The sequence below is a fragment of the Rhinolophus hipposideros genome, assembly GCF_964194185.1.
Source record: "Rhinolophus hipposideros genome assembly, chromosome: 10".
Lineage (NCBI taxonomy): Eukaryota > Metazoa > Chordata > Mammalia > Chiroptera > Rhinolophidae > Rhinolophus > Rhinolophus hipposideros.
Window position 1 is genome coordinate 23,529,276 of NC_138056.1, and position 12,229 is coordinate 23,541,504.

At 35.3% G+C, this 12,229-nt stretch overlaps 1 protein-coding gene across 8 annotated transcripts in view; it reads right to left on the reverse strand.

The window, feature by feature from the left end:
• Positions 1 to 1,113: 1,113 nt before the first annotated feature.
• Positions 1,114 to 12,229, reverse strand: part of HIPK3 (homeodomain interacting protein kinase 3) — a 103,015-nt gene continuing 91,899 nt past the window's right edge. For 5 of the 8 annotated variants that reach the window (XM_081063988.1, XM_081063992.1, XM_081063993.1 and 2 more), the window contains 9 exons: positions 9,878 to 9,999; positions 9,504 to 9,628; positions 9,249 to 9,410; positions 9,030 to 9,092; positions 8,433 to 8,726; positions 7,979 to 8,119; positions 6,230 to 6,465; positions 5,879 to 6,006; positions 1,114 to 5,030 (listed from right to left, as the gene is read on the reverse strand). In XM_081063988.1, coding sequence (XP_080920114.1) covers positions 4,554 to 5,030; positions 5,879 to 6,006; positions 6,230 to 6,465; positions 7,979 to 8,119; positions 8,433 to 8,726; positions 9,030 to 9,092; positions 9,249 to 9,410; positions 9,504 to 9,628; positions 9,878 to 9,999 — 1,748 coding nt within the window. In that variant the 3' untranslated portion in view covers positions 1,114 to 4,553. The remainder of the gene's footprint in view (positions 5,031 to 5,878; positions 6,007 to 6,229; positions 6,466 to 7,978; positions 8,120 to 8,432; positions 8,727 to 9,029; positions 9,093 to 9,248; positions 9,411 to 9,503; positions 9,629 to 9,877; positions 10,000 to 12,229) is intronic. The other 3 variants (XM_081063991.1, XM_081063994.1, XM_081063995.1) reach the window with 1 other exon arrangement.

Here is a 12,229-nt window from a genome sequence, read left to right on the forward strand (position 1 = left end):
GGGCCAGTCAGCTCTCAACCACAAGGTTGCCAGTTCGATTCCTCGACTCCCACGAGGGATGGTGGGCTCCGCCCCCTGCAACTAAGATTGAACACAGCACCTTGAGCTGAGCTCCGCAAGGTATGCACCCCCTGGAACTAACAACAGCAACTGGACCTAAAGCTGAGCTGCGCCCTCCACAACTATGATTGAAAGAACAACTTGACTTGGGGAAAAATCCTGGAAGTACACACTGTTCCCCAAAAAAGTCCTGTTCCCCTTACCCAATAAAATCTTTTATATAAAAAAAAAACCCTCGCTTCGAACAAACTTATCCCATCGTTCTTGCCACTTTCTGAAGCAGTTCTGGAAGTCCTCTTTCCTGAGTGTCTTTACTTCATTCTCCATCATGACAATGCTCCATGTCACGCATTGCTTCTAATATGGCAATTTCTGTCAAATAAAAACATTACGTTGTGTCCTCATCCACCTTATTCACTGGATCTGGCACCATATGACATCTGGCTCTTCCCCAAAGTCAAAATGACCATAAAAGGAAAATGTTTTGAATCGATTCAGGACATCAAAGCAGCCATGACAGTGCAACTGAAGACACTCACAAAAGAGGATTTCCAGAACTGCTTCAGAAAGTGGCAAGAACGATGGAATAAGTGTGTTCAAAGCAAGGGGGTGTATTTTGAGGGGGATTAATGACAATGTGTCTTTTATTGTAATAAGTATTTTTTTATTTAAACATTCACCGTAGCTTTTGATCACACCTCATATTCAGAAAATAATATTCAAATGAAATGGGCCAGAGTTAACCAGAGATTGCAGTAGCTCTGGCACACTGCCTCCAACTTTAAAAGAAATGGTGAAAAGTAGATTAGTTACAGTTAAATAATCTGGTTCATATCCCAGATTCACCATTCCCTAGCAGTGTGACTTTGGGCAACTTACCTAGCTGTTTTGAGCCTACTTCCCCATTTATATAATGAAGACAATAATACCTATCTCACAGATGGTTTTGAGAATTAAATGAGATGACGTAAGTTAAGTACTCAATGCTACTAACCTTTTCCTTCCCTAACCTGTAAGCAGTAGTGGGATGGAAAAAAAGTCAAGAAACTGTTTGCTGCAATATATATATTTTAATTGAAAGTGAATCGACAGTAATACACCATAAATTCTTATTTTGACACTCACCAAAATAGTCACCTGGAAAACCCGCTTTTTGTGACAAAGTACAGAAGGCTTGGTCACATTTAAATCACTGAGAACTAGAGAGAAATACTATCGCAAACCGTAATAGACATTACATCCATAAAAATTTTCCCAGTCCTTATTGAAATATTGCACAGTGCAATTGCTACATGGCAAACTAGTGTAGCATAGAAGTAAAAGCAAAAACAAACAAACCAAAGAAAGAAAGCCACAAGTCTAAAATTGTTAAACAGTTAACAGTTCAAACTTAGTAATCAAATCTATCATTGGGTTCGTTAAAACAAATCCTTCTACACCTTGCAGTGTATGATTTAACTTTTACTTAACACAAACCAAGTTTAAAATTAGTAGTAAAGATTTTAAAAATGAAAAGATTCTGCTACTACAGTAACATACTTAGTTAAACACCCTGAAGAAAAAGAAAACTAAATATCAGGATATTTGATAAAAAATAATTTGCAAATTAAAATAGTATGCAAATAAAAAAATAAAATAGTATGCAAATATGCAACTTGAAATTCATGCAGTGTTTTATTTAAGACAGCATTAAAACCAAAGAAAAGTGGTAAAAATGGCTTTCAAGAGGGTGTAAGTCCAGATTATTTTCTCAATATGCTTCAGATTTTAGCAGGATTTTGAAATTTTTTATTTTTAAACACATAAAAAGCCCATGATTAGAATCAGTTAAGAGCAATGTACTTAACTGTGGTATGCCTTTATCAAACATTACTATTACATTATGAAAACAATGCAGTTTACCATTTACTGTTCATTTAACAAGACTATCTCGGTCTTGGAACTGAAATACAGAAAATAGGACATTTCAGGGGAGTAAACATGGCCCTGAACAAAAAGCAAACTGTGCCAGTTTTGTACCTGTTGTGGCACAAACACCAATCAATCCTTTGCGCTTGTTTCTGAAACACCCACTGCCAGCACTGATTCATTTCCAAGAGGTGAGCAGATAGACACCAGTAATCTGCTGGACCATATAAATAAAACTAGAAGGCTGTGGAGGGCAGCAAGTTTACTTAAATAGTGACTCCATAAATTTGCTATCTGTAAATAATCTTTTAAATTAATCTTAGGCTATTCCTTTTTTATGTGTAATATATATATATATTTCTATTTATATAAAATGCATAGAATTGATTACTAAAAACACTGAAACTTGTGGGGAAAATTAAGTCCTTCATTTTCAGTGTGACTAAAAATGTACTGCTGGTTTTTCTTTTATGATCTAATACTGTAATTTTTAAAATCAATTTCAGGCACATTTATTTCATTGATGATTATTAAATAAAACACTGCTTGTGTTAATGGAGTAAAGAAAAGTTTATCCATTATTAGCTTATTGTCAATGCTGTACTAGTGGTATGCAATTCATTTACCAAAGAAATGCTATAAATCCAAAACATTTGAAGAGTTTTACACCCAAATGCTTTGTACTGTTTATTCCAGTAAATGCTGTAAGATTATATTCCAGATTTTTAAGGAAAAAAAGTTAAGTCAAGCCTGCAAGATACAGCTTTCTCAAGTGTCTACAATGCCAGTATGAAAATAAAAAATTAAGTTACATTGATATATCCAAGTTTTTTTATATGCAGTGATGAGCACAAACATTGAGATAAAATACTGATGCAATTAACACACCCCAAAATAACATATGCAATTATTTTCCATCATTTACAATACAGTAGTTACAATGACACTCCAAACAGAAAAGCAAAGTAAAAAATCAAAACCCCAACTTCTATTTCATGTAATTAGACTTATACAGAAATTAGAAGGCTAAATAACAACTAGTTAATCACCTAATTTCACAGCTATCTGAAGTGGCAATCGTTATATAGCAGCTTATCTATGATACATTCAAGATAAATGATACACTTTATTACTTGCCCATAAGCAAAAACACAGCCTGTTTAATACCTTTCCTTAAATTCCACCTCTACACTACAATATACTTGAGGTCTATGCAAAAAGTAGCTACCTTTTATATAGGAAATGGATGATTAAGTCTTTGGTGCTGTAAAAGCAACTTCATTTAAACATCACCACCACCAAAAAAAGAAAGAAAAGACCCAAGACACACTTCCTAGGAAGAAAAGCATGTAATTTCTGTCCCTGACGGAATGTATTAAATAAGCAAACACCACGAACAAGCAAAACAAGTACTACAATGTAAAAATACTTTTAAAAAAAAACCCTCTCACATGCATAAATGAAAATTGCACACAAAGAACTCACATCTTTTCAAGCTTCAATAGTAAATATTCTGCTACTACGTATTAAATACTGCATGGATTGCCCAAGCGAAGATGAAACCACATCATGAATCAATGAGCAATTTGCATTTTCTTTCATTATCTACTCAAAGTCATGCCTACTGCACCTCTAAACATTTTATTAAATCCAATTATACAGCAAACACTCCCAAAATAAACTTAGATTGTATTGCAGTTTTACTTAACAGTATATAAAATGCTGTGTTGTGACAGATATCAACTATCCATGAGATACTGAATCAAGTTTTCTTAAGCACTACTAACTGCTTGCTTTTCTTGAAGCTAGATCATTCTGAAAAATCAGACAGCAGAATTCAGCTATAGCAAACATGCTGCCCTCTTAGCAAGGAAAAAACAGCTACAACCTGAAATCATACCACACAAAACCAAAAATGAATATTACTCTATCAAAAGAAAACGAAAGAGTAGGTCTGAATTTTAAGTGCTGCAGTCCTCAACATTTATATATAGGCAATAACATTAACAACCTCAAATATTTAAGGCACTATGTGTGGGAACGGTTTACAATGCAGCTGAGATTATTAGAACAACATTTAAGAGCAAAGTCTAGGCAACATCTTGCCCATGCAAAGACACATGCAAATGTAATGAACAATAGCTCAATTTCTTAGGTAAGTGACCCAACATTTATACACTAAGACACAGATAATACAATTCACTTGTAATTCTGACACATGTGCATCTGTTGCTCTAAGTCTGTACACTGAATGGCTTCCCAAATGTGGACGTGTCTTGCACTAGTTAGAAGGCAATTTTATAAAAAATAGTAGGAGCAAAACTGGACTTCTGCTCCCATAAGTCACCTGTCTAGAGTTACTACATAAGAAGATAACATGACCAAAGACAAGTTATACCAAATGTGCAAAACACATTAAAAGTGAGTTATTTTTTAAAGCTCAAAGTTGTTTAAATTGCACCCAAGTCTACATGATTCAAAAATAATTTTCTTGTGCCATGGCTAATATTTATTAAATACCATGTTTTTATTTTTAATCAACTGTTTCTATCGTTGAGCTTCCTCAATATACTCTTTTTGAGTTTTCACATATATGGAAACTGGCTGAGTTTTGTTGGACTCAGTGGAAATCCAGTATACGCAGGTGATGCTGCAATGTAAGAATGTGGTGGGAAGATTGGTTTGTACTGAGTCTGATGAATAGTTGGGGATGGTAACAGACGGGGATTTATGCCCACTGGGACCTGGTGAACTATGCCACTGGGATGGGAGATATTATAAGCTGGATGCTGTAACATAGGTCTTGAGGTACATGGAGAGGCTAGGAGGTGGGCCACTGGTGCAGCACTACTGAGGGCAGCTGATGACGGGTACGGAAGGAGAGTAGGCTGTCCTCCGAGGTGCGTGTTTCCAGCCAGATGGGCATGCACAGCTGTGTGATTGGGACTTCCATGAGAAAGAGTAAATGGATTACTGGTAACACTAGTAGGGAGATAAGCTTGCTGTCTTCGATGTCCGAAGTTTCCATTCCACTCTTGATGCCCAGATCCGAAGTGCTGAACCTATCCAAAACAATCAAACAAGCAAAAAACTCTAAATGCATATTTTATAAATTAAAAAAAAGAAGGAAATTACAATAAACTCTAACTGATAACCCATAGACGATCTCTCAGATCTTAAGACTGTACTCAGTATAGAGAAGAGATTAAAAATAATGATTTTATATATCAGCATTCACATGTTATTTATTAGCACACGTTATTCCGATATTAACATTGCCACTGCCGCTGCCAGTAGTGTCACTGCCCCACCGCTACCAATGGCTACCATTTGTGGAACACTGATCCTATGTAAGCCTAACATTTTACACACCCATTATTTAATTCCAAAACAACCCCATGATACAGTTATTATTCCCATTAACTGTGGTCCAGATTTGTTGAAAAGACCTGGCCAAGATAATACACATAATACGTGGCAAAACCAGGATTCAGACACAGGTCCATTGTAATGCCCGTGATCTTTTCTTTCCCCAAGTGAAAAACATTGCCAAGCCAAGTGAACAGATGGAAAGTACTCAATACGCATCGCTAACTATCACCGCCACTAACACATAAGAAATGTAGCCATCGATCCATTAGTGTGCATTCTGATTTAAAGGGTCTAAGAAAATAAACACACTAAATATATATTTAAGAGAATCTAAGAGCTTAATTTTTCTGAAGAATTCAAGTTCCATGAATAATCTGCTTAATTATCCTATTATTGGGATATCCAGTAACTCTTTAGTCACTTGGGATAATGAAAAGGATAAAATTTATTAAGATTACATACAGTTTCAGATTCTCTTTTATCCCAAGCGAAAAACTGCTGAACTTGAATCCAAAGACTTAGAAACTCACAAACGTACCTGACTGAAATTCAAATGCTGCTGCTGGAATGCTGATGTCAATTTTTGCTGACGATTACCCACTGTGGAAGGCTGGTTTATTCTTCCAGGAGCAGATCGCCCTTTTACTAATGGCTGGCATATAGAATCTGGCAATGAACAAAATATTCAAGAGTTGACGCTTTTTCCTTCTCATATAAAAATTAGAAAGGTCTTTTGGTATTTTACACAATAGTGATTTGAGAATGTTAAAATTAAACAATCCATTTGGCAGGATCAAGTTAAAAAATCAGAGATGACTTTTGGCAGTGCTGTTCTCTGATGTTCCTAAATTAAGACCTCTGAAGGGACAAGGGGAAGGACTCAGTTTACCTGTGTTTGCCATATGCTCATCGGTATTTAATCCATTTTCTAGTCTCATTGGTGGCACCACAACAGTACAGGCAGCTGGTTTGGTTTCTGTGTTGGCAGAGGTTACCAGTTCTGTGTTTTGATGCGTGTCCTCCACAAAACTGCTCTCTGCAAATGGACTCTCGTGTCCTGAAGAGTCTGATGTTGGAGAGCCATCCACAGTATCACAACCACTTTCCTGCTCTTCATCTGACATACTACAACAGGAAAATATTATTATAGTATGTTTTTCAACATTAAATCTAAAGTAAATAATATCCAGGCTCTGGCAAATTGATGAAAATCTTACTCAGTTATTTCATACCTAATTATGACTTCTTCCTAGTCCATGCGATTTTTTCAGACTTTCTAGACTTACACAATAATTCACTCTGCAGATGCCAGCCCTAATTCTGTCCTGTTTAGGAACACCCTTTTGGCACTAAAGGATGGCACATCCTTTCCTCTTCCTTCCTCTCCCACTTGATCCTCAGTAGCAGTTCATAAAATCCCACTTTACATATTCCAAAAAACTTCATCAAGAAGTTTTGCATTACACTACAAAAGAAGCATTCTCCTGGGTAATTTAAATGAACTGTATAAACATATAAGCATGTGACTTAATTATTTCAGATTACAGTCTAATATTAGGATACATCCATTTGGTGGTAATTTGGGTCCTGTTAACCAACGAGTTATGTGACATGTCTTTCCCACGTCTCTGAAGGCCTAGCCAGAGTCCCGTTACTTCTCTTCCTGACCCTCTTGGGCACTGAATATCGCTCTCCTTGTGATTTCTACAGCATGTATTGTCTGTTTTAATCACTATTTCATACTTAACAATTTGAAGCACCTCTTTTTGTATGTATATTTTAGTTATATATTTTTAATTATATATTTATATATACATATATATTTTTTCCATAGGTATGTGAATATTTATGTATATGTGTATAACATGAACTTCCAAACCACATGATAAACAATTTGTAAGATGTGTTAAAATTTCTTTGCATCTTCCACAGAGCTTTGGTTATAGGTATTCAATACCACATTTCCTATCTAAGGAAAGAGAGAAAACAAATATATAAAATCAAGACCTGAATTTATTCAAATTGTTTTCTCTATAAAAAAAAATTCTGAAAGCTAAAATCAAATGTATTTCACTGAAATTTTTGTAGCTCATCTCTTAATGGGTTAGCATGTCATGCTGGTTAGGAGAAGCTCAGTACTTTAGTGGTAATGCACGTCCCTGGCCAAGGGAAGGGTAGGCAAGGAATTAAGGACAAAACCATGCAAATTAATCACCAATGAGAGGAAAAAAAATCACAGCGGATATTCTACTGACAATGTGTCATCACTTCATTATGCAAAACATTCCTTTTTTATTTTGCTAAAGTGTATGTTCTTATTCCAAATTTGTTACAACAGTAGTCTGAAACTAAAGTTGAGAATGTGGCTTCTTTACGCTTTCAAAAACGAATGATTCTTTAAGATAATTTAATAGAACCTCAACTTTTCATTTAGATCTGTTCTATAACAATAAAGAAAATTATTACTTAAAACCTGAGTTTATAAAAAGTGACCTAGTTCAAAATTATGTTCCAGAGAGAAGCCACTACGGTAAACTGGCAGGTACTTATTATTTAAACAGCAAAAGACATCATAGGCTTATTTAGTGGACTAAATAAATTTAGTATTTATCATATACTAGTCATGCAGCTCCGTTACCTGTTCGGCCTCTTGCAAGGGGCTGGGCTGGACTGCTCTGAGGAGCTGGTGCTCAGAGTACTGTCAGGACTACTTAAGGAGCACATCCGGTCGATGTTCAAAGTGCTCTGGCAAGCTTCACAGTCTAGACTACCTTTACACCTAGTGAGAGAGGAAAGGGAAAGACTTGGGTCAAACATGAGAAGATACTCCCCAAGTGGCCCCAAATTAATTTATTTCATTTACGATATGAAACAGTTAAGAGTGACCTACATGGGCAAAAATCCAAAGCTTATAAATACAAGAAAAACACTGTAATCATCATGGTTGAACACCATTCAGGAAGTTTACTCCAAAGGACACTGACAGACAAAGAGTAAGTCACACAAAGGTGGGTTTTTTTTAATCACACCAGAGGGCGCCATCATTATTATTTAAGGGTGCAGCATAGCTGCGAACTGCTTTTGGCACTTACTCTCTGAGAGAATGTCTCTGTGACGTCTCTTCCTCATCAGTGTCACTGCTAATAGTGATCACACTCACTGCAGGACTTGGAGAGTCAGCGATGATGATGGTTTGCCGTTGTTTGTCTGAAATTGATGAATCAGAGTCCTGCCTAATAGACGTTTCACAACTTCTTGCCTCTCCTTCTGAGTTATGATTGTCCTGTGTTTCTATACAACTTACTTCCTCAACATCTTTCCCGTTTACTATCTTTGGAGAAACAAATGCTGAATGTGGGATATTGGTATTCTGAAATGCATTACTCCTGCAATCAAAGGAATAATGTGTCATTTCTATCATCAAAATATGTACATGACATTTTTCTAAGATATCTTGTTAAAATGAACAATGTGAACCTTTGCTTGGTTCAAGATCATGTATGTAACACACTAACATACAGATCATAAATTTTGTGAAATATAAAGTATTATCTCTAGAAATATCAGTGTAGATTGCATTTACATACATTCAAATGGTCATTTTTTGGTAAATGTGATATCTGTGTGTCTAAAATTGTCTAAAATTATAGGCAGATAATAAATCAAAAGGGCAATAAAGACAATCTTACCAACTGAAAGCATTTATTTCCTCTCTTCCTGGCTCCCATTCCATTAGTTTTACCAAAATACCTCTGAGAAATTGAGAAGGGAGCTGGCTTAGTGTTTGTAACAAAGCTATCAAAGAGGTCATTTTGAATACAACAGAGTGACCCTTTAGTGTACATGCAAAATTTATCTTAAAGATTAATTCTCAAAATGCAGAGGAAATTTAAAATATCAATACCAACCTGTTCTGGCACAATTTATTTTTCTTGGTAGTGGCAGGCTGAGGCCAGACAACATGTGCAATGCCCACACTAATTGGCTGCGGGGCCGATAAAGTGATTTGATTGGTTAGAAGAGGTTGTGGCATCACTGAGCTATAATGATTGCTGTGTGAAATCATTTTCCTAGGGAGAAAGTTTAGAAAAATTGAATGCTTTTCTTTACCAAGATCTATTTTGCAAACTTTTCACAAAGACCTGCTTTTGTTTTTAACTTACCCCCAGTCTCCAAGCCTTTGTGAACCAGCCACACCCTCAGAAGTTAATGTAGTAGCAGCAGGAGCCATGGGTGTTACCTGTTGCCAGGCAGGTACCAGCATCTGCTGTGATCTACCAGACCATGTCTGTTGCACCAAAAACAAAAGAAAAACTAAGTTACAACATTACTACATCTTAAAAATAAAAAATACATGAAAGTAACAATTACCTAATAATTATAAAAGTTAAAGCCAGTAATCTACAAAGGATCCAATTCCCATCCAGGTCGTTTTCATTGTTTCCCGACATCACAGGCTAATATATTACAAATGGATCAGTACTCCTACCTGAGTATAAGAAGAGTACATATGCAAAAATAATGAATTATTACCAACCTGAGAAAGAACTCCTGGGCGAATCTGTAGGGGCTGCACAGCTGGGGCCTGAGTTACAAGTGGAACTGTATTATCTACCCTTATTGAATAACTACTGGGCTTTCCATGCGTTGCAGGAATACCTGTGAAATAGAAAAGAACAGTTCTCAAATAAAAGAAAAAATATTTCTCTAAGTTAACTTTTAAAACTCTTTTAAAGAATTGCTAAAATTCTGATTAGGATTATAAAACCATCCCCTACATAAAATTTTTATAACACTAACAGAGCAATCTACTAGGAAAGTGAGGTACTTTCTACCTTGTGGTATATCATTGCAAAATGGCATAAAACTACTCTTTCTACTGTTTTAAAATGCATTCCACAAAGTTGAATCATTTATTTTTCTTGAAACTTCCCATTAGCTTTAACATTTACTACGGTAGCTTTATTTTTCTTTTCAAATAGTTCTGCCACTATGATAAAGGACGTGAAAAGGTAAATCTGACTCAACATCCTCATCCTCTGGTAGGTTCATCCTGACACACAAACATTTAGCTATTCTTTGTATTCTCTTCTTTAAAACTGCAATAGGATCTTAACACTCTTGGCACCAAAGAGAGAATGTATCACAACTTCACATTTCAACAGCTATGATGGTTTACATGATTCAAGAAAATTCATGATGGCACACTTATTTCGACCTCCAAAGGAAAAGCAAAAAAGTAAACTTTTCTGCTTAATATGATGATATAACTAAGCTTTGGTCAATGAGGCTGAATCTACTAGTATTCCCAGATGAGAGCTGCTGGAACTCCAGGACAAACATGTTTCATTTTGCTCACCTGCTAGGAAAATTAGAAAGCAGGATTATCAGCCATGTTAATCCTGTTAATGTTAATATCTCTGTGTCATACATTGCAAAAGGACTTTGTAAATATTAAAAGTCTTACGATATTAAGCTTTAAGACAGTAAAGAAATACTGCTTTTCTATTGAAAAATAATTTTGCAATATTTATTGCATGGATATATGTTAAGTGTTAACTCTAAGGAGAATGTTAATGTTGTCATGCTTATTTTCTTCATAGAGGCCTTTACGCTACTTCCAGGGTGTTCTACCCTCCGAGCTCCACCTAAAAAACTAGACACGAATTAAGTTTAACAAAAATCTACAGATTCTTTTTTAAAAACTGACCTTCTTACCCCTTCCAAAAAGCATGTCTTGATCAGCAAATTCTCCAAGAAATATAAGCACACCCAGGCAGTGTAGATATATTGCAGCAATAGACAATCTCATCAGAGAAAAAAGCAGAATTCACTTTGACAAGGATGAATGGATAGAGCAAATTCTCAAATCCCAACAAAAATCACGTTGCCGTTAAATTTTCCTTATAATCAATGTCTTAAGACGAGAAGAATTCTATTATCTTCTCTCCTCATGAGGTCTAATTTTTTTTTAATCAAATTCAAAAGTGGATTAAGATTTCAATTTTCTATTATAACTATTACATTAAGTAAAACTTTATCTTTGTTTGATTAGATTTGCTTTAATACCTGGAGAGCAGGGCACAAAAAGCGTAAAGACTGTTCCAGTACAACAAAGGAAAATTTTGCTGGAATGTGTGTGATTCTAAAACAGTGATTTCCATCCAGAGGAGATGAATAACTAGCTTTTCAGACAGCCAAGTAATGTTAAATGCTTGTTTAATATATACTACCTAAACTCAGATATGTTAAATAAAAGCTTGGCTAAGCCTTCTATACTTGAAAAACGCACAATATTATGGGCATACCACCTACCTACCTATAACTACATACTAAATTTATAATATTTAAAATATACGATATGTGTGATGAATCTAAACATTATAACCCTAAAGTAAAAAAATTAAAGTGAAGTGGAATAGACATAAAAATTTATTTTAAAATAAAAGCTAGACTAGTACCATAACTGCTACTCAATAGTTGCCCAATAATCATTTAAAAATATGTCTTTGAAATGGATTGGCACATTATCAGGGAAAGGGGTAAAAAGATCAACACTGGAATTTTCTACAGAAATGCTAAAACAAATGAGAGGGGGAGCTTTTGTTTCTAAGCAGACACTATACTAAGAAACAATAAAACATTTATATGGCCTGCCTGTCCACCTGTTGCATCTATACCTGTTATATAAGCTCACAAATATTTTGCTTTGTCTCCCTATTCATGCTAATTCAAAAATATTGTCCTTGACATTTAATGGGTTGGTGAGTCTGAGAGTATCTCTTTTTCTTTCTGTTCACTCACACAGTTGCTAACACCTGTACAGAAAGATTACTAACCTTTTATCAATTATAAGCCACATAAAAAGAAAAACGATTTGTCTAACCAC